This window comes from Sceloporus undulatus, chromosome 4, assembly GCF_019175285.1.
Source record: "Sceloporus undulatus isolate JIND9_A2432 ecotype Alabama chromosome 4, SceUnd_v1.1, whole genome shotgun sequence".
NCBI lineage: Eukaryota > Metazoa > Chordata > Lepidosauria > Squamata > Phrynosomatidae > Sceloporus > Sceloporus undulatus.
Window position 1 is genome coordinate 188,337,122 of NC_056525.1, and position 27,475 is coordinate 188,364,596.

Sequence of the window (27,475 nt, forward strand, 5' to 3'; positions counted from 1 at the left end):
CAAAACTATTTATACCATTAAGACTGCACAAAGACCTAAACTCACATTACAGGTTATCACCTTGTTGTCTAAAAATATCATTTTCCAAAGCTCTGATTTGCCTACTGTGCTCCACATTCCAGCCCCACATCCATCAAAGCAGCTGGAGTACTTTGAATGGGAAGGATAAATTGTACTAGCCTGTACTGTTTATGTTCTGTGCCCAGAAGAGAACAAGTACAGTATCTCATAGTGGCCTTAGGGCCAAAAGGAAAACATGAAGGAGCCCAGATTCATTCCAGCATCAAAACTATTGTTCTGGAACAGGTGAAGCAATAATACTGAAGAGTTCTTGGAATTCAGCACCAGTCTTTTTGAAATTGCTTTGCCCGCACTGCTACTGAATTTGCAGACAAGGGCAAAAGGATCTCTTTTTACCCTCCCCTTTTCTTCTTCACAAATTACAAATCTCCCATTGGTTTTGGCTTGCATTCACTCTACCACTCTGAACAAACGCGTTCTCATCTGATTTCAGAAGCTTAGCAGGGTCAAACCTGGTTTGTACGTGGATGGATGATCACCAGGAAAAGCCAAGAAGTCAAGATCATTTGGCTAGATGGAACAACGGACTCAATCAGTGTAAGGTGGCTTCTGATGTTCCTACTGGGCTATTTCAAATGAATATTAAGCAAAAATGGTACACATACACATACCCTGTTTTAAAAAATATGAATACAAGAGAAAGATTCCTGTCACATCCAGTTTGAGTTAGAGTTGCTTTGACTTATTAAGTGTTATTGGTCCTTTCAAAAATAATAGAAATGAATGTCTAATAAGGTGTTAAAATCTTTCCCCTCCCTCCAGATCCTCTGACTATCCCACTGATGCATCACAACTTGTTTACTCCATTTTTCTTTGCTTACTTGTTTTCCCTGGACCTGATCCAGTCCCGTATCTATCCTGTACCCAAATTCTGTTTTGCTGCCTTTCCTTAATCTAATTTTAACAAGCCTCTTCCAAATCATATCACATAAGGAATTTAGGTCAGCTCCCAAAGGTTCAACCTTGACACACATTGTTTGGTCCTGGCCCAGACTAAAAAAAAAAGGGAGATGTATTTTTCATCAGCAAAAAAGGGGTTTCAAATTTTATAATAGGAAAGGAAGCTGTTTCTGACATTAGAAGATGGTAAATATATGCTCAATCTAAAAAAAGCATGAACATTCGGCAATGTTGCTGAGCTAAGAACAAGAATATCAGCCATATTTTGGAAGGACTCCTGTTCAACAGGCATCAAATGAAGCCTGCAATCACTGCAAATCCATGGCAAAGAAAGGGTTAAATTTGTAATATCTGCCTGTTTGTTAATGGCACAAGAGCACAGGGATACCCCACACTATTAATCTGTCTCACAGTCCAGGCAGTCTTTCATAGTGTTCAATTATAGCATTATGATTCCACTTTAGCTGCTATGGCTGCATCCTATGGTATCCTGAAATTTGTAACTTGGAGAGGTACTAGAACTATCTGGCTGAGAATTCTAAATGTCAATCCCAGGATTCCATGGGATGTTGCCACGGCAGTTAAACTGGAATTATAGCACTGCAATTTATTGACCTAAATTGATTTTATTGCACAACATCCTTACATCTTTGAATATAAGGCAGAATGTAAATAAATAAATAAACCAATAGTGAAAGGGCCCAAGCCTGGCTCCACTTGGGTCACTAAGAATGTATGCAGTAATTGAACAGGGGGAACTAACAGTTCCTTTCAGGCCATTCTACTTTTGTGTATCAGCCACACTTCTGTCATTTTATGAAGCTCTATGTAAGGCCTAATTTCTTCTTCATCATCTTCAGCTTAGTTTTACTTTTAACCTAAAATATGATTAAGTGTTTTTTTTAGAATGCAGCTGGGGGGGGTCTGTTATTCAGAGGTAAGCACAAGGCAAGCATGGTATAGCAGAAGGCAATGACAACCCCCTTCTGAATAAATCTTGTCCAGAAAGCTCTCTGATAGGTTCTTCTTAGGGCTGTCATAAATTACTAGAAGGCAAACACCATAAACGAAGTACAGGAGAGCACAGGGTACAAGAGCATAAGTCTGATGACTCTTCCCTCCTCCCTACTTTCTCCTTGAAAATCTATCCTCTATCTGACTGTTAGGGAAATTAAAAAACAACACCTATGTGATATGAAAGTGGGAAGGAGGGCATACTTTTACTGCAAATTTATAACAAATTCCTTTTCTTTGTTCTGTCTTGAACTCAATTAAAAGAATGCTAGCTGTGTTAAATCTGCTTCCACCAGGTCTGAGACCTCTAACTTAATGTATATATGATGTACCTACAATATAATATAATTAAAACAGAACATAGATATATATTCTATATACATGAGTGAAAGGCAACTGCAGAGTGCGGAGAGGGTGGGAATTTTTGCTCTGAAATATTAGTTGCCAAAAAGAAAAGCGAGATCAACTGGCAAGTTTGTCCAGATATTATAGCATGATTTCTCCAGCACCATCTACCACCTGTGCACCATAATTCTTCATACCTATTTGCTACATGAGTAACACCTTTGAATGCATAATAAGTGCAAGGGCTAGGTAGATACTAGTCTTGTCATAGATTAGAACCATTCACTGGAGTCACTTTGTCTTTTGGCTAACACACCCGATTGGTTACTAAGGTAACCAAGTAGTTAAATAGATCTGAATATAGCTTTTGTGTTCAAATTGTGTTGATTTCTTCCCTTCACCACCTGTCTAGTGCTGCACATATAATTATTCTGAATCTTTTATAGACAAGTCAATTGAAATCAAAGGGTTACAACTACACACAACATTGCCTTACTCTTTTTTGCTTTCTCTCTTCTCTTAAAACCTAGTAATAGACAAGTTTCAATTGAAATCACGATTGACCTGTTATCAGTAACAGAGAGCCTTTTCTCAGGCTTGGGGAAGCATAATCTACATTGATTGTTATCTGATTAGAGGAGAATGCAGCCTGGCTTCCCCCAGTTACTTAAACCAGCATCTCACTGTTTGTCCTTAGAGACCACAGCTTCACTCAGGCAGAGAGTGTCTAGACAGTATTCATGATCCATCTGTCTGGCACAGCCAGGCTGATGGCAAACTCTATTAGAACTGGAATAATTTTTCTCTCTCTTATTTCCCATCTTTTTCCTCTGTGAAGCAGTAATCCAACACTGAAAATTACTATCATTGTTGCAGTTCTCAAAATAGCAGTGCCAGACTTTCATTATCATCTATTCTAGACTGTTAAATATTTAAATAGATGGGAGAGTCACCCCTAAGGTAGGACAGCTCCACACACCTGGAAGGAGCAATAAATAAATAAACCAAGAGGAATGAAAATCTCTGTCTGATATCAGTAAGCAGATCAGATATCTTAGTATCATGTGCTATGACGGAGAACATCAACTGGGCAGCTGGAGCATGCTGCGGCTGCCTAACACATGAATGCGTGGCACAAGCTCCCTTTTCCCACACACATACACTTTTTAAAAACCTGTTTTTTTTCCACATACCAGAATATGAAAATTAAACATAAAAGTCCAGACCACAACATTACACCAGTGGTCAAATACATGGTACAGCATAACAGTATTTATATTTACTTTTTCCAACTGTTTTTATAGTTATTGGACACAGTAACAAGCCAAAATTCCACAAGCAGCAGGACGAAAAGCACTGGTGGTGTTTAAAATCATGTTGAAACATGTAGAGAAACTGTTATGGGTAGAGCCGGTTGATTGATAAATTAGAGCTCTCATGATTATACAAATTCCATGGACCAGAGTAAACTTCAAAACCAGAAAACATCTCAATGTTGTTGTTGTTGGATGTCTTGAAGTAATTTTTGACTAATGGAAACCTTAAGACTATCATGGGATTTTCTTGGCAAGTTTCTTTAGTAGGGGGTTGTCATTGCTATCCACTGAAGCTGCAAGAGTGTGACTTGTGCAATGTCACCCAGTGGGTTTACATTACCAAGCCGGGATTCAAACCCTGGTCTCCAAATTTATAGTCCAATACTCAAATCACTATACCATGCTGGCTATGTCCCAATTGTGTCCCTGTGCCATATTCCTATTAATAAACCACATTAGCTACATTCACACATTTTAGTAAGACAGGGTGTCGGCTGTGGAATTCTGGCTTGTTGTGTCCAAACTCATCACGACAGGAATCATACTTTCTTAAGCAGCTGCAAACCACAATTGGAACTCGGGGTTGTTGGCTTATGAAACTGGTTTCTTTAAACCATGGCTTGTAACTATATGTGAGCCCAGAATCATGCCTTGTCCCTTGCTTATTTTACCGGCTACTCATCATGAGACAGAAGCTGACCAAACAGAGAGGAGAGTAATAGACCAGAAAAGATGGATACAGATTGGCTTGTTTGGTCATTTGCAGCTAAAGCAACAAACCATAGCTAACACAAACAATGGCTTAGCATGATAAATGTGGCCACAAATTTCTATGGATTGACAGTTCAGATAGCATTTTGGCATTATATATTCCATGATAGCAAAGGCCTCTTTATCAGCTGGAGTAATGTCATGGAGTTAATGCCTCTATTGTAGTTTAATACTGCAGGTCCAATCTCTGTGCAAGGATGTTATTAACAATGTTCTTTTGTACAGCCAATAAGTAAAACAAAGACTGAAACTCTGAAACACATTCTTCCTCCACCCTCTTATTGTTCTGCTACACTGAATGTTATTTTAAGAATGTGTATACAGTATTTAAATTAGTTGACATTTTAATTCAACAATATCTTTTACCTCCTTGCAGAAACTTTCCAACCTAAGCCTGAAATTATCTATCTTTTTACCTATTTACCTGTCTACTCTTTGACCTTAATAAGAGGCTTGCCTATTCATCTATTTTTAAGAATAATAAAACTCCAATGTATGCTACCTCAAATGGATGCACAATATTCCACGGAGGTTATTTTAGTATAAAGTCACACAGCACACCATATGGCCAAATTATGGATATATATGAACAAATACTTTATTCATCAAAGCGCGCCTATGGTAAATCAGCAAAGGAACTGATGAGCTCCCAGTACTGCAAGCGCACAAATTAACTTTGCACACCTGAGCAGTCCCAATGCAGCAAAGGTGCAAAAGATTTCTTGCAGGATTATCGCCCTGGGCTGTATTAACACAGAAGAGGAAACATGAAATCTGACTGTAAACTGGATAAAATGCAGCTTACAAAACCTTTGAATCTACAGTCCACTGAATGAATGCATTGGGGTGATGGTTACAACTATTCTTCTAAAATTATTATTTCAACCTCAATAATAACAAGATTTTTTTTTCATCCAGACTCTGCATGCCATGACCTAAAATAGAAAGTAAATTTATGTTCCCTACAGTGGACAATTATGAAAAAGAGCTATAAAACTATATTGACATATTTGTTTTCCTTGCATTCAAGCTGTGAAGAATATTGACTATGCCTCTTTGCCCCTAATTTTCTATGGTATTATGGATATATCTTAGCAATTAAGTTGCAGCACTTAGCTTTATAACCATGAAAGCATAATGCACTGAAAGTTATAAGGGAGAAAGTGATGATAAACCTTTACCACTTTTGTCATCTGTGGATTAGGTTGTTAAGTACTCCCCACGAAAACAAATCTAACATAAAAGTATAGAATGGTGTAATTCAAGTTAACTACTACAGTACAGTAATTAATTATACAGCTGAGTGTCCAGTCTTTAGCTTTCTAAGTAGTTTAAAAACCAGTACTCAAGTTGTATCATTGTACCTGGCCTGACACTATGCAAGTGCTTAGAAATATCTGGAGTTGGGTTTTGCACAAAGTCTAGAATTCTACACAGTTTGGATCCAATTAAGCAGAGCATACTTTGGAAAGAGAGCAGAATTCTACAGTATGCTGCCTGATGGGAAGAGGTGATTCATATTTAGCCCCACACTAAACAAATTATCAAGAAGATAACATTCTCCACAGACTAGGGCTCTATAGCCAGCTGGGAAGGAAAAGAATGTACAGGACACTCATTTGCATGCATATTTCCCATATACAGGCAGGGATGTGCATGTGGAAGCCATCTTCTGCAAATGTATGAGCCCTGTCAAGGCTGGAGCAATACGCTGAAACTATGGAATCAGTTTTTACAGCAAATTCATGCACTAGATTAAATAACTGTTAACAAGAAATGCTTTTATTCAGACACAAAAAGGACCCCTTCAAGCTTAAAATGCTGAGTATTCTGATGAATCCTTAAACATTTTAGACATTTTGGTTTGTTTTAGTAATAAGATTTCTTTAACCTACTTGGTTAAAAAGATTATATAGTGGCTATAAAGACAGTAGAAGTGCACCAGACAATATTTTTTTAGTATAAAGCCTATTAGGCTTAAAATGTTAAGAACCAAATTATGACAGTAGTCACAGTAGGAATTAAACAAAGAAAGAAAACAGGGAATATATGAGCCTCCAGAGACTGTTGAACTGCTATCATCCCCTAGCTCCAATGGCTTATGGGCAGAAATAATGGACCGTGGAATTTCCAATCTTTGGTTTAAACTAGGGTCTGAAATAATAAACAATACACTGAGATTGGTTTGGGGTCCCACTTACTTACATGGGCTCCATGTAAGGCATTTTCCCTATTCTGTGTTTTCTTGTGTGCCTTCAAGATGTTTCCAACTTACGGAGACTCTAAGGCAAACATATCACAGGTTTTTATTGGCAAGATTTGTTCAGAGGGAGTTTGCCATTGCCTTTCTCTGAGGCTGAGAAGATGTGACCCAAGCTCATGGACCAAGCGGGATTTTGACCTCTGGTCCCCAGAGCCCTAATCCAGCTCCCAAACTACTACACCACACTGGTTCCCTTTGTTCTGTGTCTATTTGCTTTACAGTTTACACTGATATATTACAGTTAACCTGTGGATTTTCTTAATCATGCTGGGTAATCCTGCAGAATCATAGAATCATAGAATCATAGAGTTGGAAGAGACCGCACGGGCCATCCAGTCCAACCCCCTGCCATGCAGGAAATCCAAATCAAAGCATCCCCAACAGATGGCCATCTAGCCTCTGCTTAAAGACCTCCAAAGAAGGAGACTCCACTACACTCCAAGGGAGTGTGTTCCACTGTCAAACAGCCCTTACTGTCAGGAAGTTCTTCCTAATGTTCAGGTGGAATCTCTTTTCCTGTAGCTTGCATCCATTGTTCTGGGTCCTGTTCTCTGGAGCAGCAGAAAACAAGCTAGCTCCCTCCTCAATATGACATCCTTTCAAATATTTAAACAGGGCTATCATATCACCTCTTAACCTTCTCTTCTCCAGGCTAAACATCCCCAGCTCCCTGAGTCGTTCCTCATAGGGCAAGGTTTCCAGACCTTTCACCATTTTAGTCGCCCTCCTCTGGACACGCTCCAGTTTCTCAATGTCCTTTTTGAATTGTGGTGCCCAGAACTTCAACACCAAAACAGAAGCTATGCAAAACCATTCTCTTGCCACAAGAATAAGGTACCATGAAGATAATTTATCTTTCCTTCTTCCAATAAATTTATTCATGACTCATCAATGCAAAGTATTTTTAAAAAGTAGTCTGACTTGCACCATGATACAATTTATAGCAAATGAAAATAATGTCTGTTTGCTTTTCAGAAGAACATTCCTTGCAATTCTAATTCACAGATAAAACAGAACATGTGCTGTCTGAAAAACCTGTCTAAAAAAAAGGCAATCTGACCACAAAGAGAAGAAAAGGTATATTGTAGCCATGACTTAATTTTCATTCTGCAACATTTGTGCTGGTAGTAGAAGATAGTATCTTGCTTTTTTACTATAGCTTTTCCCAATGTAGAACAAAATTCAGTGCAAAAAGAGAATTCACAAGCAGAGGCAAGTACTTACAGCTGAAGATACTTGGAGGTGGATGCTCTGTCACAAGCAGACAATTCTCCTCATCACTGTTATCCCCACAATCGTTTTGTTGATTACAGACCAGGGAGCCAAGATACAAGCATTTACCACTAGTGCAGGTGAATTTGCACTCTGAAAAAGTACAACAAAAGAAAAGGTAATGTGAATACATTCTATTTTCATGCTTTATCAAATATACAAGGAACTATAGTTTAAAACAAATTCTCTGCATGTGAATTAATGCTTTTCCTTCTACTTGATCCTTGAATAATACACTCCACTAATGTTTAACAACACTTATTTGCCTTGTACAAGGAATATCCTTAAGCAAAACACTTCAGGACTATTTAAGATCCCAGATCATAATCTGTCAGATTTTATTTTGTATTTTCAAACATAACTTTGTCAATATTACGTGCATCTGTTTACGTCACTTGGGCTCCAGTGCCCAAGTGTGAGGGGGAAAGGTTATAGCTGAAGTACAAGTTCATGTAAACAGTGCAGGTGACACTCCACATTTGTGACTTTGACAGCTTTGATTATTCATGGATTTGATTAATATGTTATCTCTAGGAATCTCTAGGTCCTCCAGCGTGACTCTGACAAACACTGACCATAAAGTCATGCTGGAGGGCCTAGAGATTCCTAAAGAAAACAATATGTCCTCCAGTGCAATTTTATATGGTCAACTTCTGATACATTTTGGGCACAGAGTTGCACTGGAGGACCTAGAGATCCCTACAAAGTCATTCTCTCAGGTTAATTTTTTTAAAATTGGATTCCCCCCCCCCCCCACTTTCAAAGGGGTGCCCCTAACCCCAGCAAATGTGGAGGGGCTGCTATAGTTAGACTGTGTGTGAACCACAAGAACAGAATTGACCATGGAGCTTTAAGTCCAGCTTGCTTAAACTTGCTTCAGAACAGAATAAGCTTTCATAGACTTCAGTCAACTTCCTCAGATTCATCGGAGGAAGTAGACTGAAGTCTACGAAAGCTCATGCTGCCAATTTCTTTTTTCAATTAGTCTCAAAGCTGCCACAAGATCTCTCTACGTAATGATTCTACAGACTAACACAGATATATCTTTGAATTGCTTCAGAACAGTGAGCATTCCAATTTGGGTTTTTTTTAAAATGACTGGTATTCGCATAGAAGTGATCATTATAGCTTATTACGCACATGAATTAGTCACAAGTCTCTGTGCACTGTTATGGATCATGTGTATACAATGTTAGCAGCTCAGTTCAGGAAAAGGTATGCTTAAATACTATTGAGATCACCAAGCACTGTAGCTGCAACTATCAGCTCTTCCACCTTACAGAAATAAAGCAGCTTGACACCACTTTATTTGTCATAGCTCCATGCTGTGGAATCCTGAGATTTGTAGTTTGGTGAGGTATTCAGCCTGGTCTGTCAGAAAGATCTAGTGGCTCATCAAACTACAATTCACACTACAGTATTCTGTTCGGCTGATTTGTTAGATTGTAACAGATTCCCCAAATTGCATTTAAGACACTTTCAGAGTATCTCTAGTATAGTGACAGGATACGTGATTTGCATCAGAAAGCCCCAGGTTCAATTCTGGCCATCTCCAGAAATGGCTGGGGGCAAAATCAACCTGAAACCACAGAAAGCTGCCACCAATAAGCGTCAAAGGTCTAGCACAGTATGAAACAGCTTCCTAAGTTCCCCACACGATACAAAAACATAAAGGAAATTAATGATCTTACTGTTCAATTTACCTTAATTCTAATACTGGCATACAGAGAGAAATAAATCATAATTTGAAAATCTCACAACTTTAAAGCCACATTTATTATTCTGGGCAGTTGCCAGGTTGATTTTAGAAATTCTATACAATGTATATTTTATTTTAATTGACTCTAGGCAAGAGCTGCCTGTCTGTAACAGTGCCAGCAATGGGCATGCCATAATAATCATTAGCTCATCTCTGCCTTTAGAAATGGCTTTAAAAGCTCCAAAATGTCTCAGCTTTGATACTGTAATCTGTAAGAATCCATCCAGCCCCATAAATTATATCTCTGCCCACTTTTCTTTACTGCCAGATGGAGATTAACAAACTGGAGAATTGCAGCAATCAGATAGTCACTGCTTCACCCTATGCACTTAGTTCGCAAATGTCACTATTGCAGAGCTGCAGCTTAGATTATGAGATCTTCTAAATTTGACATAAAAAGCATAACCCAACTGATTCTAAACTTTCCCTGCTCTTTTTAAATTGCATGTCCAAGGGAGGGTTCTGCTCTGCAAAAACACACAGATGGAATTGGCTGAAAAGGCCACAAGTAGTTATTGATTACAGCTGCAAATGGGTTGGCAAATACTTGGGTCTGGAACCATGTATTTACTAACTGTTGATTGATGAGCGAAATCCCATGGCCCAAAGGTGGAAACACAACTGAAGCAGGAGGGATTCACCCCAGGAGGGGGTGCCCCCCATGAGATCCCCCTGCCCCCACCCCAGGATATGTGCCAGAATGCCCTCATCCACAGCTGGGCATCTTATTTCTGCTGACACACACCTCGAGTCCCATAAAGAGACCTCCATGATAAAGAAGGCACGTAAAACAATGTTTTATTTGCCAGCCCCATGCCAACCAACCCTACAACTTGCAACAAAGAAATGGAAAATTATACAGTAAAGAGAATAAATACACAGATGCAAACTCCAAACACAGAACCAGAAAGCAAAGAAACAAATTTTAACAATTATTTCTAAAACTGTTATATTCAGTAACTTACATAGATCAATTTATCTTGAGACACAGTGGCTCAATACTATATAAATAAAAAACACTTTTCTATAACACAGTTGTCTTTTTGTCTGTCTTCTTCAGATATGAATACATTAATCAGTTTTAATACACATGCTATATCCCACATCCTAAGTAACCAAAGAGTTTATCACACTGGGGAAAAAGACGGGAGTATAGTGGGATGCTCCCGTCAATATCACACGATTTGACAAAGATTATCACGTGAGATCACAAATATCACATGATTATCCAGTGAATAATGCAGTGCTAAATTCCTCTTTATTCATGGGATAATCATGGGATATTTGAGATGTCGTGTGATAATCTTTGCCAAATCACACAATATTGATGGGAGCATCCCACTATGTTCCTGTCTTTTTCCCCAGTGTGATAAAGTCCTAACGTGGTTGAAAAAAAAAGATTTTCTAGTTATCAGAAATTACATTTGTGTGGCCATTAATATATAATTAATTCCAAATCTTAAGTTTCCATTACGCCTTTTAAATTACAAACCATTATTATGAATAGATCCAGTGGCAAAGAATAACCTGCCATGTTTTCAATTTCTTCCGAATTAGAAATCTATTTTCCCCTTATTCAAAAGTTTGACCAAAATACGTAGTATCTTTATCTCATGTCCCTCATCTCCAAGAACTATCTGTAATTCTTGAGTAAACCTGATTCAACTTTTATAGAGTCAGATACCACCTACACTCTAAGTTATAAAAGCAATTTCTCAAGTTTTAATGTAACTGAAAGTATATATTTCCCAATATATTTCCAATGTTCTGAGAGAGCTCCTTCTGGAAATCAGTTTCCCATTTAGTCTGATAGTTGTTAAGAGTTTGTTCCAAATTGGTCAAAGTGTCTTCTTCCTGCCAGGCCTTTAAGTGGTGCGACAAGCTTGCATTATAGCTTTCTATTATGTTTGAAAATATCACACTCTTCCCTATAATATTGTTTTGTGGAGTAATTCAACACTAAAACTCAATTTCTTCCCTACATTTTATTATGTCCCATTAAAGGAATGGTTTTAAAAATGTTGAAAAGTAGAAGAGTTTGTTTGTAAGGTTGTTTTTTATTTGTATAGTACCAAAGAGTACTATAGCACTTAAAGGCTATACTTTGTATAGCACTATAAGGGATATTTAACTGTGAAAAGAATTCTAGTACAGTCAGCCCTCTACATTCATGGATTCAACCATCAATGGTTTGGGGGGGGGGTTAATTCCCAAAGCAAACCTTGCTTTTGCCATTTCATATGAAAGACACCATTTTACTACACCATTGTATATAATGAGACTTGAACACCCACGGATTTTGGTATCCATGGTGGGATTTGGTTGGACTATAACTTTCATGTACTGCAATTGTTATCAAACAGTGGAGTGGAACCTCTGGGGGGCACAAGAGTTACTCACGTGGGGCACAAAACTTGATCATTGCTCCTCCTCCTCTTCCCAAACTCTTTTATGTGTAAAATTTATGCATGCACTGAGTTACATATTGAATTTACCTAAATAAAACAGTTCTAATTTCAACAATGATATTTCTTTATAAAATGTTTGAATATACATGAACGTGTGAATGAAAATATGCACACTACATGAACAAAATATTTTTATTTATATACTACAACAGGTGGGGATGCATGATGTCCGCATGTAGACACAGACACTAGGAGGTGCAGACCATATGGGTGACACCCAAGAAGGGGATGTTACTCAGTGGGGTGGTACTCCTGGAGGGTAGGCAAGGCTACTGGGCAAGCAACAAAGGCCATTGCCTCCATTTCCCATTTGCCCAGAAGCCACACCAGACCCTAAACAGGCCCTCCAGAGACCACAGCACTGCCCCCATCAGTAGCAGCACCTGCTGGGGGGGCAGTGCCTTCAGGATCCAATGTGACTCTGAATGCCTTTCCAGGGGGGCCTAGTGCCTTCAGGGTCTTCCTTCAGGGTCTAGTGCAGTGATGGTGAACCTTTTAGAGGCCGAGTGCCTAAACTGCAACCGAAAACCTACTTATTTATTGCAAAGTGCCATGTCCCTCTTGGCTTTCTAGTAACAAACTGGCAAACTCTGTGCTGGGGCAATGGCACATGTGTCCACAGAGAGGGCTCTGAGTGCCACCTCTGGCATGCGTGCCATGGATTCTTTATCCACAGCTTGAAGCATCCACAGCTTAAAAATACCACCGATGTACTGTATTTGCAATTTTGGAAGGGATGCTTAGCATTCTCAGTCAGAAAGCTTCAGTGTCTCAACCAATTACAAACCCTAGAATCCCATAGGATGCAGCCATGACAGTTAAAGTGAAATGATAGTGCTATTACTGTGTACTGTAGGCCCTGGCAACCATATATATAGGGTTACATATCTACCCTATATATTGTGATAGTTCTGTTCCACAATTCTTCTCAGAATACAATTAAGGCACTATGCAGACTTTTCATTATTAATTGGTTGCACAGTACAGAGAAGTCTTTTACTTGATGATTAGATATTTTAAGGAACTAATAGGAACGTTGTCATTCAGTATTAGTATTTAATAGTTGTAATTCAGCATTAGTATTTTATAGTTTGTATCTGTATTAGTATTATATTTTTAATGATGTAATCCCACTTCGATCCTTGGGATAAATGGGAAATATAAATAAAATTTATTATTATTATTATTTTATTGAGGGTGCTATATCTTTATTGATATATTTTCAAATGATTTTACACTTTTAAAAATTAATAATGTTTTAATATAATAGCTTGTTTAATACTGTTTTAACTTTTTGTTATTAGTTTTTGCCTGTATCTTTTTAAAATTTGTAACATGCCTTGGTTCCATGTGAAGAAGAGGGTAGAATACAAATTAAATAAATAAACAGGAAAGTAAGTACAGGTTTTGCAGGCTGCATTATTTCAGTGCTGATCATGATACAGTATACCCACTGATATGGGGGGGAAAGGAACTGAAAGGAATAAAGTCAGTGGACATGCCAGCTAGGGGATTCTGGAAATTGTAGTCCAAAACAGTAATGCTTCCATGTTCTGCCTGTCAAATAAACTAGAGCCAGCCTGCACAATTGTACCTAATGACACACCAGAGAGATCTCAATAAATTGAGTTATTAGACAGCTTGTCTAGACAGGAGAAGGGGGAGACAGGGTGATCCAATTTTTAAAGACAAGCCAGCATGACTGTGTTTTATAAATAACTTTTCAAAGCTATTTGACTTCCTTCTTCAGTTTCAAGTGGCAATTAGTGATCTTGGCTGGTCAGTTACAGAACAATCTCTAACCCCAGTAGGTAGAAAATATTAGCAGTTACAGATTAGAAGATTAGTGGGGTTTTAAAACATCATTATGGTTCATTATTTTTCCCTAGGACATTATTTTTCCAGGAGAAAGCAAAAGGTTAACAAGGCAGGACCTTATGTCAACCATCAATGAGTTATTAAGTTATTTTAATTTAATGTGTTTTGGTATAAATACTTCACATATTTTTACAACACATCAATATTTCATTTGAAAACTGTTACTTACCATCAGCAGCAGGCCCCATAACAAAAATCAAGCACATTACATGGATCAGAGAACCGACAAGAAGCCCAGATCCCAACTCTGTCCTCTGACACCATATCACAAGACTAAATAACACCAGGCACAATACCAGAGCCTCATTCATCTGCTCATCTTCCAGCGTGATAGATACCATCACTGTCTAGCAATGCCCTTGATTTCTTCATAGGACAAACAGGTCAGACTCCATGCAAAAGAACAGATGGACACAAGTCTGATATCAGAAGGGGCAGTATGTAGAAATCAGTGGGAGAATATTTCAACGTTGCACAATCTTCTTTTGCTGAATAAAATGACTACTCTCAAACAAAGGAACTCCAAAAGAGTTTGTGCATGAAACAAAGTTTCTATGCTCTGAATCAACACCAATAGAAAACAAAGGTGTCACTATCTTAGCCATTAAAAAAGTTTTGGTTTTTGGAATATTTCAGATTTTGGTATTTCAGATACTCAGACTGTAGCTGTAGTGTCCATTAAGAATAATAATAATGAGCAGTCAACACTATTGTTTTTGCTTGACTACATAAACTAGCATCTGCAGTGGAACATGGAACTATCATCTTGTTCTAGATTCAAGACTACATAAGCTGAAATGTTCGTTATAAATTCCAGTTTAGCTACTTTGTTTTCTATTGGTGTTGATTCAGAGCATAGAAACTTTGTTTCATGCACAAACCTATTAAATTATTGTATAAAATTACCTTCAAGCTATATGTATAAACTGCATATGAAACATAAAGAATTCTGAGTTTAGACTTTTTACATTTAACAAGTAGGAGCCCCCTACTTGTTCAAGAACCTGCACTTTATATTCTCCCAATTCCCATGCTTCTTGCAAAGATCCTAGAACATCTGCTGAGAGATATACATAAACACTAAAGCACCACCATTCTCATCGGAACAAGACAAGTTCAGGAACTGTATGCATGTAACTTTATTTATAATTTCATTCAGGTTTACAGTAGGACAAAAGACCCTGAATATAGCCACCACCCCACAGCAAGCTGCTACTAAAGGAGGTGGCAATGAAACTTCCAGAGGGCCTATTTGGGGTCTAGTGCAGGTGCTGGCGAGTGGGAAAATTCCCATACTCTCTTACCCAGTAGCCATGCCAGCGACTCTGGGTATACCAACCACAAGGTGACACCCCCCTTCTGGGGTGTCACCTCTTGCAGTCCGAATCCCATCCCACCCCACATGGGACATCCACTTATTATGACATGCCAGACTGTATCAACCTCCCGTACACCTACTCTGAAGACAATGTTTAGGCTCTGATGAACCTTCATAAGAAGAGTGTCAGATAGAAGTGAAGTGACATCAAGTGTGATGCTCGAGAACCTGGAGACAACCACTAAGGCATGCAAAACTGTTTATGTCAATGTGACATGCAGTTATATGCCAATCAGGCATGTAATCCGTAACACACATATAACTTACTCCCTTTCAAAAAAATACCCATAAGTCCCACTGAGCACAAAGGGGCTTACTATTCTGAATGGATAGGGACAGAACTGGAATGTTACACTACATAAATTCAGTGATCTTCTGTAGGTTTAGGCAATCTGCCTGGTTCAGATTTCAAAACAAGTCATAGAGGGCTTTATAGGTAAAAACTGGCACTTTAAACAGTTCCCAGAAGACAAAGTAGATTCTGTTATAATGTTCACCCAACGGTCTAACTTCATTACAAAGCAAATTACTGTAGTCTCTGCAAGCTTCTTAAGAAAAAAAATCTTTTTTAAGGGAGAGTTAAAATGTTAAAAGAAGAAAAAATAATTAGGGCTAAGACAACAAGTACCAAGGAAACTGTAGCTGAACAATTCTATTCATATATAAATTGATCAGAGCTGTAATCATTAAATGCAACACAATGAAATGTAATGCCACTGTAATTTCCACTGCTTATTTTACACATGCTGTGTCTACTCACCCACATACAATCCCATCCGATTAGATTATGCTTAATGCTTTCAGACTTCTTTGCACTTTGGTTCATACCACAAACCCTGGGTGGGTAGGAGAGTCATCCAGTTCAACATAAGCCTGCACAAAACTACATGTAAATGTAACAGTTTTGTAAAAATCTGATTGGCACCAAAGAAAAACAAGCCAATTTTCAAAAGTACCATTCTAGGCTATCACATGGTCCCTGGACAAAAGGATATTAAAACTTCCTTCTCCCATTACTTCCATTAATCTCAGGCCTTGTAAACCACTTAGCACTATAAACCTGCTTAGCACTATAAAGGGATATAGAAATGTAAGTACTATTGCTATTGCTACAAGCTGAATATTAATGCAGACTATTTACTTTCATGCACCTTAATTACTTCACTGAATGGCCTCTTCTTTGTAATATATCAGATTTAACACACACACACACACACACAAAATCATCCTACTGAGTTAGTTACCTTGTGACACTGATATTCATTCTTGTGGAGCTAAAATGTGTTGCCTGACTAAACCAACTCTCTAACTTAAGACAAAAAGTTCACTTTTCTTTCAGGACTCAAGAAAAAGCAGTTCTTATTTTGAAAATTCACTCATGTGTTTTTCTTCTAGGATCCAGTTCCATCTTGGCTGCCAGTGTTTCCCAGCTACCCAACCAGATTCTTCCTGTGGTGGTGGTAAGGATCTAAGAACCTAGGTATACTGGATTATAGAACAGGTAAATAAGGGATTACAGGTCAGTTAGGTAAGGGATGTGGAGATTTTTTTACAAAGGCCTCCCAGACAGAGGATATGGCTTTCCCAAATTTCTGTCTGACAATCTGCCATCATCTGCAGAGTATAACATTGGCAGGAGGCAAACACACCTGGAGATCCAGGGAGCCAGCTGACATTGCTGGCAATTAACATCCGGGAGAGGGGAAGTGAACTTAATTTGGAGATGATGTTCAACATATTATGGAACCTTATTTTCCAGTAAGTAGCACCAAATATATAATAATAATATGGTTTATTTATATACCGCTATTCCAAGGATCATAGCGGTGAACAACAATAATACAACAGTTAAAACATCATAGATCACAAATTAAAACCCCCTTGTACAAACATCATATGCTATAAAACAATTAAGAATACATGAAAACACCCCCATACAAATAGCAAGGGGGAAAAAAGTTCCACCTGGTGGCGTGGGGGTGTGGCAGCGTCCCTCAGGATATGTAACCCGTTCTTCAAATGTCATGAGATTTGTTGTAATAAATTAGGAACTATTAGAGCAAAATAAACTACATGTTGAATAGTGAATTGCTGGCCCAGAACCATTCCTGGAACAGAGTTTATGTTCCATGTGCCATTAAACCAGGACTTTTACTTCAAGAGACGCAAACTGTATCTCATGATGTCTCAAAAACTACAGTGGCTGCCATATTGGCAGACTAGTTTTCTGTGGATCGCCCAGTCTCATATTTGCCAGTGGTGGCTCACACCCATGGACATGCTGACATGGGTGCACACATGTCACTGCCCACTGCCTAATATAGGTTTGAGCTCCCACATTTCCCCATCTATTGGGAGGGGCAGAGCCAAACTTCCTTGAATGAGAAGGGCCCACTGTACTAGTTCTTGAGTTCTTTGTATGCAGAAGGAAAGAAATTCAGCTGCTATTAATCATAAAGACTGATTGCAAGCATGGCGGGAGGTATTGCTGATGACTGAAAGCTCCAAATAAATAAATAATTAAATGCTGAAACCAAACATATATAAGTAAATGTCTTGTTTGTTCATATAATGTCATGTTTGGCTATAAATACAAATCAAATCACCAAAAATATAGCAAAGTTAAGCAAAAGGAATTCAAAGAAGCAAAAGCCAGCTAGTTATGTTATCTTTTAAGTGTGAACTGTCAAGAACATTTGACCTTGGAGATAATCCAAGATTTATGGATCATCCAATAAAATATGTGGGGGGGGAGCTTTAAAATTAATTGCTGTTTGCATGTTTGCAAATGCACTGGTAGAATCAAAACAATCCACAATAGTGATCACATTTTATAGGAGTCTTCTTCAGGATGACAGTTTCGTTAAACAAAACTTGCAAGGACAAGTTTGGGGGCCCAGTAGAAAAAAGCAACATGAAGCATGGTGCAATTTCAAACAAGTAGGAAAAGTGATTTAAGAATTATTAATTTTTCTTTCATAATTTGTCACATTTGTGAGATAAGATATTCATATTTCAAGTATGTACTGGTCCCAAAGGTTGAGACATAATATAGTCATATGCTCTCAGATAATGGCTAATGCCACAGACTGGTTGCTTGCTTCACAATGTGTTAAACTGAAGCTACCCAATATCAAATGTGTGAAGGATTTAAACTGCAGGATGAAACTTTACCAAATATTTTGCAGTCTAACTGCATAAAGATTAAATGAGGTCAACAATGCTTCTTGTAACAGAGGAAGCCAGTAATGAATGAATGGTCAATCATTGTTTAGAGTGTGGCCAGGACAAAACCCTTGATTTATTATCAGTTTCCAAACATCAGAAGAAGCCATGTGAACCAGGCATGTTTCCAGTATTCCCAGCTTGAAGTCTTGTATCCTTTTGTGCAGTAAGATCTGGACAGAATAGCAGCTTCCTCTCCCTCATCCCCTCCCAGGCGTATTGACCCTACCTACACTCCAGTTGCTGTCACAGGACTATTTTTTCCCCTAGCAGAGAGACATAACATAGTGCCACAGTGGCTGGGCTTGGAGCCCTGTTTCAGTATTCTGGCCCTAAGCCACCTGAACAACCATGAGAGCTGCCAAGCATCATTCCACCAATATCAGGACAAAAGAAGAGGAAACCCAGTGAAACAGCATTGCATTTCCCTCACTGCCATCCTATGCAATTTGTGTATGTGTGCGTTTCTCCATCATAATACTACTTAGAGTACAGCGCTTCATTTTCTTAACAAGGAAAACACAACACTGCAAAACAGTGGGGAGAAAAAGGAAAGGTCGCAAGAAGCTGTTCACTTATTGCTTGATTTAAAGCTTCAGAGTAAAGCCTCCATCCTCCTTATTGTTAAAACTGTGCTCTGTACCGATGTCCATTTTTAACTGAGCTTCCAGACAAAGTTCAAGAGACAACATCTGTAAACAAGATCCACAGAAGTAAAGCACATTTTCTTAATCTCATGCCTTGAAACATGGCAATATTTGAAATTTTGCTTTATTAGGTTTTTGTTTTTAATGAATCTTTGCTATTTAGTTTAAGATTTAGAGATAAAAGGGTTTATACCAGTGGTTCCCAACCTGTGGCTCGGGACCCCTTTGGGGGTCGAATGACTCTTTCATGGGGGTCGCCTAAGGCCATTGGAAAACACCTATTTAATTACAGTTATGAAGTAGCAATGAAAATAATTTCATGGGTTTGGGTCACCACAACATGAGGAACTGTATTAAAGGGTCACAGCCTTAGGAAGGTTGGGAACCACTGGTTTATACTCTCTTTGGCTGGAATACAGCCAAATATAGACCAAGAACTCAAACTCACAGCAATTTTTAGGCTACAGTATAAAGAAAACTAGCCATTTAGCAAATGTTCCCTTACATGCATATACTCTCAAGTCTTTCAATTCTTTGCTCCCAGTTCTTTCTCTCACTAACTTTTATTCAGCTCTGGATACAAAAAGCTGCACTCTCACTGTCTCTCACACATGAACACACACACTCACACACAAATTCTTAATGTTCATCATTCATGATACTTAGAAATGTAATAAAAAAAGAAAAAAATCCATATCCAATTGAAAAGAATCTATGTGGGAAGCAACAGTGCCCATAAATAACATGTAGAAAATTATTTTTTAAAAAATAATGCACTGAAATTAGCTATTACTCATTAAATTACTTTACAAGTAGTGGTTTATTAGTGGTTTATTTTTTTAAAATAGGAAAACGATAAAATATCTCCCCAAATGCCTCCTAATACTTTAGAAATAACAAGCAGATATTACTCCTTGTATCAAAGGAATGTAGCATTGCTTCATAAATAGTAAGAGTGTTATGTTCTCATTAGACCTCCAAAGGTAATGTGCTCCATGTATCACCATTACTTGGAACATATTATTTCCAAGCCTGAAACCACATTAATTTCATTCACCTTATACATGTTAGGTACATGGTGGCCAGGGCCCATAGTTCAGTAGTAGAGCACATGGCATTGCATAATTGTCGCTTACTATTTGATGTTCTTTTGGTGCCTGTTTATCAAACCATTTCCTGTATTGCTATGTACTGTATATGCATTATCCTACTTGAGAGTATGTATTTTCCCTGGAAAATGATTAACCATCCATTATGAAGCCAAGCCCTCCCTCCAGTCCATCTGCCTTGGTCCAGGCCTCGGAGGTAGAGAAGAACTGCTGGACCTCTTACCCTTTCCTTCCACCACTCCCTTCTCCTTCTGTGTCATGTCTTTTTAGATTGTAAGCCCAAGGGCAGGGATCCGTCTAAATAAAAAGATTGCATGTACAGCGCTGTGGAAATTTACAGCGCTTCATAAATAAAGATTAATAATAATAATAATAATAATGTTTTATATAGAGAAAGTTTAAATGGCTGTTTAAACATTAGGAAGAGCGTCATGGCAGTAAGAGCTTTTCAACGGTAGAATGGACTGCCTCAGAGGGTGGTAGACTCTCCATCTTTGGAGCTCTTTAAACAGAGATTGGATGCTTGTCTATCAGAAGTTGTTTAGCTGTGGATTCTTGCACTGGTGAGGGATGGATGATGGTCTAGAGGCCCCATCCCGTTCTATGAATCTATATTTTTATTTTCTTTTTTAGCGCTGCAGTTTAAGAATAAGAATTATGCAGAATACTTGGCCAAGTGCGAGACTGACAGAATAATAAAGATGATAATAGCATGGGAGGGGGAATAAACCAATTAGCTATGGCTCTGCAGCTCATACATTTCTATTACAGTGCAGTGCTGAAAGAGTTGCACTTCCCTCTAATAAGCCAATCTTTTTCCAGAGCCTATGTCAGGAAGGCACAATTCACCCAAGGTTATTGAAATGTAACACCAACTGTCAGCACAGTTTTGAAAATATGTTAAAATAAAGGTAAACATTTGGCTGCATATTATTTTAATCTTTGCAATTACGAGGGCAAATAAATTAAAAAGACAATTCACATCAGGAAACATGTGATTTGGGGGGAAACATGCAGTTTAAAAAAATGGCAAGTTGCCACCAAGAAAAACACTGAGGGAGAGAAATAAAGCTGCACATTATAAATGGGGCACAAGTTACCGCATCAGCGCAAACAAAAAAGGTTCAGCTTCATGAAAATTTCTACACCCTGTGGTTAATAACTGCTTGAAATTAATATTTCCATCAGAAAGGAACACATAATTGCTGGGTGCAGTATAAATCCAAAATATGAGACTATATTAAGCAGGCTAGATTCCCCCCCCCTAAAAAAATATTAAGAAATCCAGGTCAATTGAGGCAAGATTCAAAGTGTGTCTGTGTGTGTGTGTGTGTGTGTGTCTGTCTGTCTGTCTGTCTGTCTGTCTGTCTGTCTGTCTGTCACCCAATTTGAACCCAAATGTTGAATAGCATTTTCTAGGTTTGAAGAATCACTTTTTGCTTTATCGCCCTCTTCACTTATGTAGTAGTTTGAGTGGTAAACTAGTATTCTGGGAGCCCAGGGTTCAAATTCCCATTCAGCCATGGGAGTCCATTGGGTTACTTTGGGTAAGTCACATTCTCTCAGCCTGAGTGGAAGGCAATGGTAACCCCATCTGAAGTCAGAAATGACTTGGAAGGCACACAACAAAAAATCTTCTTTAAACAGCCATCACTGTGTAGTGCACAGTTTAATAATAATAATAATAATAATAATTTGTTTTATTTATATACCGCTATTCCAAAGATCATAGCGGTGAACAGCAAGTAAGCTAATTAGCAAGTAAGCTAATTTGCCCCCAACAGTCTGGGTACTCATTTTAGCGACCTCGGAAGGATGCAAGCCTGAGTCGAGCTTGGGCCCTTTTGCTGGTCTTGAACTCGCAACCTTGTGGTCTTGAGTGAATGGCTGCAGTACAGGCATTTAACCACTGCGCCACCAGGGCTCCTTTAACCACATCCAGTGTGCTTTCTTTAATACAGTAGTCTGTTATCATCCTCCCTTCCCATACATGCATCATCATGTCCTTTTTTTTATTACAATGTTGCTCTATTCTCCTCATCCACCCTTTCCTTACTCCTTACTGTCCTTTCACCTTACTGTAATCTCTTGGAGAACAGCACTGAGGAGATTTTTGATAAGGGCCTAGCTTCAGTGTGCTTGTAGTTCATGTATAAGTTTGCACAATAAAATATTTATCATTTGATCATTGTTTCATGCCTTATTGTTGTTTTGACTATGTTCTACTTCATTTGCATTTGTCTGAAAGGCATCCCCAAAAATATTTTTATGAATGTGGGCCTGGTCATATCCCTAGACACCCTAATTACAAATTGCAAACTATCCAAGCACTTTCCTCCCTACAAAAACTGAGTGTTGGAAGAATAATTTGACATATGTCAGGACCCAGGAACTTTGACACATCTCCTCCACTCCATCTCTAGCAAAGGGAAGAGGACTGATAGGTGGCCCTCAGGGTATGAAAAGGAAAGATGCCAAGTACACCAAAGGGAGTGTCTCTCTTCTTTTTTCCTGTTACAAACAGCAGGCACAAGGGAGAGGATTGCTTTAAAACTCCTCTCTGACACAGCATAGTTGCATTCCAGCCTCTGTCTCCTTCCCTCCCAATACAAAAAACAATAACTAGACTGGAGATTTAATTCTTAATAAATGGCCTCTAGTTTGGCTCATTTTCTCTGCTGAAATGAATGATAGGCATTCTCTAAAAAGGATGGGCTGGGAAGGCTTCCTGGTTATTTTTCAGCATGTAGAATGCAGGGAGAGCTAATTCTTAAAATGGCTGTTATATGGTTATTAAATCTGATGGGAGGGGGGGGGGAGAATTGGGAAATATTACATTTCTCACAAACAATTTTGAAGTTTCTTTCATTAAGGTCTATGTCGCTTGATATACTTTTTTGTAATAGCTTCTTTCTGTTTTTCAGCACAGACTCGTGAATCTTAGAAGCCAGTATTTTCTTTCAACAATCCAATTCAAGGATGTTATTCTCCTCATAGGCAAGAGCAGCTGCTGTAATGTAGCTTCAAACATTTTGCTGGTTGATGAAGAACCCTTCCACATAAACACATGTGTAGAAATCTGCAACTCGGTGGAGGAAAATACACCTTGTTATATGAAAAGTCAGAAATGTATTGTTGCTGTCTTATACATTTGAACACCCCCAACTGCCATTTCTGACTTTCCAGAGATCACTAATAAAAAGTGATTATATCAAGTCAAAGAATTTGCCTTTGGTATGTGCCTTTCATTTATTTTTCTAGGTCATGTCATATGACAGAGATAAATTTAGGGAAATTTAGGGAAGAGCACACATTGCTGGACTTAATAAATGAACAGTCGTTTTATTCTATTGCCAATTCTCCCAGTAGCATTGAAAGGTCAAGGGTTCAAGTCTACTCTCCTTCATTTTACTGACCTCAATCCCTAACATAGCATTGACAATATTTCTCTTCAGGGTCAGTTCACAACAGAACCGATATACTATATTTTCAAGCACTGCCATCTAGTCCTACCTCATCAGATATTCCCAGAATTCCAATTAAACACTAAGTACAAGATGCTGGTGGAATAGAATGGTTCTAAGAGCCATAATAAATTTTAGAGATGTCTACAGAGCGTGAAGGAACCAGGTGCCTTTCTTTATTTCTCTGTTTCAAAACACAAGTATGATCATTAAGCCTGCCTGGGATTTACTGAGCTTGCAAACTGAATCCTCAAAGAGACCATCTTCCACAGTAAGCAAAATTCTTGAGGACAGCAAGTTGTCATAGCAGGGGGTGCAAGTGAAAAGAGAGACTGAGAATTTTTCAGTCCTGAGTTTTTATCAGAATTCTTCATTATGCTTAAAACAACAATGTTCCTATCTCCTGCACAAATTATATTAAACCAGGGGTGGCTGAGCTGCCACCAAGGGATACATGCTCTTACCAGCAAGAGTCACAGTGGGAACACAGATAGATTAGCCAGTTGCATCTGGCACAGGCCAAATCCCAAGGAGCAACCAGGAGATCCCACTATGTTGATTCCAGCTGCCAGCTGTCTCCAAAGTAACCTCACGATGCTCAACAGCAACACCATGGGATCCCTCCTCTTCCTTAGTCACTTTTTAGCAATAGTCAAGTATTGCTTCCTGACCCACTTACTGTCCATACCATCTGCTGCAGGAGAACTGATTATCCAGGTAAGCCACCTGGCAACTCTAAGCAGTAGACAGGTGGTGGCAAAGAACAAAATAAATGTTTACTCCTCCACTGTCTACATACAAATTAAAAGTAGCAGCATGGTACAGATGGGAACTAGAAGATAACAGATTTTTGAGCAAGACAATAACCAAAAGAACATGATCACACAGTACTCAAATTAGAAAACCAATAATCAGCTAAAAGGAAGAAAATCATTATCACCTGAATAACAGTGATCCTTTGAGATATTTCATAATGTTCAGAAAATCCATAACTTAGACAAATGTCAGTGCAACATTTGTCATGAATGCTGAAGACAACATTGTCATGAATGACAGAGTCAGATCTAATTAATAATTAATAAAAGGGAATAAGCAAGCGATTATTCTATATTGTAAGGCCAGTCCATCCACTGAAACTGGGTTAACCATATTTTAAAAAACCTGCTCTTGAAACATTGCATGTTTAGTCTATAATGTCCACAGATCTCCAAACAGCATGGCCTCCACAGCTTGGAAGTAATGTGTTACTTGCACGTGTTAATTTGGTATAAATTAGTTACTTTATGATGTGACAAGCAGAAATCTTTTTGCTTGTAGTGGCCAATAATAATTCAAGACTAATCACAGTAAGGCATGGTACATACCACCCTGAAAGGGTGATTTTTCTTCTGGAGGGACACCGCAGCAGCCAAACCATGCAGCATCCCTCCGGAATAAAAAGAACCCAGAAAAACCATGTTCTTTTTGTGGAGCCATTGGCACGCTGGTGACATAAGCAACGCGCAGCGACATCTCTATGCTGCGCGTCGCTTAAGTCAAGATGGTGCTCCCATATAGACAGGAGGCCGCCATTAGGCCACCACAGTGATGTGCTAGGATTCTGGAGCGTGCAGTTGCTGCATGCTCCGGAACCCTAGTATCGGAGGCAGCATGCCACTTTTGGCCCATCTGTCTCGGGCCTAAGACAACAGGGTTTCTTTTTGTGATTCATTACAGGCATCCCTCACTAATTTGGCATTTTCAAAAAGAGGAAATTGTAAAAATGCGAAATCATTATGTGCCATTATGAGTATTATTGTACAGTACTCTGTACTGTACAAGTGGGGTAGAGGATGCCAAAGAAAAAGGCCAAAGTTTTCCCAGAAAAGATGGGAATCCCTGACACACAGAGAAAGAGAGAACCCCTTCCCTTGAACTCAGGAAGTGGTAGCTTTTTCCTTTCTTCATCCCTGCCTCCACACTCCCCAATGGTACACGCTTACTGCTCATGCTTTGCAGGGGACTCTTTCTTGCAACTGCCATCCTTTGGGCAGAAGCAACATCCTCCACCCTTCCTCAGGAAAGGGAGTGAAGAAAACAGAAAGATGGCAGAGCATCCATCAGGCAACAAGGCCTCTGCGGGATTACATTTCAACTTGATTTTAACTTGGTTATAGCACCTGTGAACAAGGTGGTACTGTACACTGTTAGTTCCATATCTTTGCTCTTTAACATCCCTCTCTTGTGTGTGCCAGACTCCACCAACCCTCATTTGACCCTTTAAATTACTGTATAATCAGAACCATTAATTTGATATGTAGTCGAAAGAATGGACCACACATCAAATATACAGCCTCTGCTTATAATTTATAAGCAGGTCCAAAGAGGAGGTCATCAAAAAGTGAGTTGTCAAAAACCAGGAGACATCTGTACTGGGTGTATGCTGACTCAGTATGAAGAAGGAGGAAAAGTCGCAAAGCTACCATTGTGGGATTTTGTGCTGCCAGTGAAGAGCAAAGAAATAAACAACAAGGAAGTGGTGAGGAGAAGAGTAAGGAAAAGACATACACAGGAGTAGGCGTATTTTTCTGCATGTTTGAATCTAGCTGAGTCATGAGATTTAGAGCAACTGTATGTGGAAGAGGGAGATAGAGAAGAAAGGACTTTGTGGCTGACTGCTTCTGTATACATCCCCAGATCATATAAATGCAGTGCATGTGGCAACTGCAAGGTCTGCTGTGCTGTCCCTCTGAGAGTTAGTGGAAACATGTAGTGCAGGGAGGACAGCCAGCTCAGAATTATAATGATAAGAGATGGGGGAAAGTATGAACTACAACAACAGTAAAAAATAATGGCATGTTGGATGTAATGATTAATATGGGATATAAATGAATAAAATAATCCTGGCCTCCCAATAGTGGAAATAAATGATTATCATTAGTACAGATGAAAAGCATACAATGATTATGTGGTTATACTTCCTTGTTTCATGTTTTTTTTCTTTTGTTATAAAAGGCAAAGATAAAGGTTTCCCCTTTGACAAAATTGTCAAATCATGACCAACTGTAGGGGATGGTGGTCATCTCTATTACTAAGCCAAAGGATCCAGCATTGTCAAATATGACTTTGTGGCAATGTGGCCAGCAGGACTGCATAGAATGCAGTTACCTTCCCACCAAAGTGGTACCTATTTATCTACTTGCACTTTTACACACTTTCGAACTGCCAGGTTGGCAGAAGCTGGGACTAGTGACAGGAGCTCACTCCATCATGCAGCACTTGGGCTTCCAACCTGCCAATCCTGCAGTCATCAAGCCCTCCCTCCCTCTCTCTTTCCTCCCTTCCTTCTTTCCCCCTCCTCCTTCCTTCCTTCCTTCCCTCCTTCTTTCCTTCCCTTTGAGGCTTCTGCCCCAGGCTTGGCTTTGGGGGCAGAGGCTGCATCCCCGTCAGCCACAGGGAGCCAGTGCCAGCGCAGGGCTTGGAGACTTCAAGACCCAAGACCCTGTGCTGGCTCCCTGCAGCTGGCAGAGCTCCAGCTTCTGCCCAACCCATGGTAGAAGCCTCACAGGGAGAGGAAAGAGGGAAGGAAGGGAGAGAGGGAAGGGA

At 39.0% G+C, this 27,475-nt stretch overlaps 1 protein-coding gene across 3 annotated transcripts in view; it reads right to left on the reverse strand.

Moving 5' to 3' along the window:
- Positions 1-27,475, reverse strand: part of LDLRAD4 (low density lipoprotein receptor class A domain containing 4) — a 331,135-nt gene that overhangs the window by 184,416 nt on the left and 119,244 nt on the right. For all 3 annotated transcript variants that reach the window (XM_042463141.1, XM_042463140.1, XM_042463142.1), the window contains exon 3: positions 7,915-8,055. In XM_042463141.1, the coding sequence (XP_042319075.1) occupies positions 7,915-8,055 (141 nt within the window). The remainder of the gene's footprint in view (positions 1-7,914; positions 8,056-27,475) is intronic.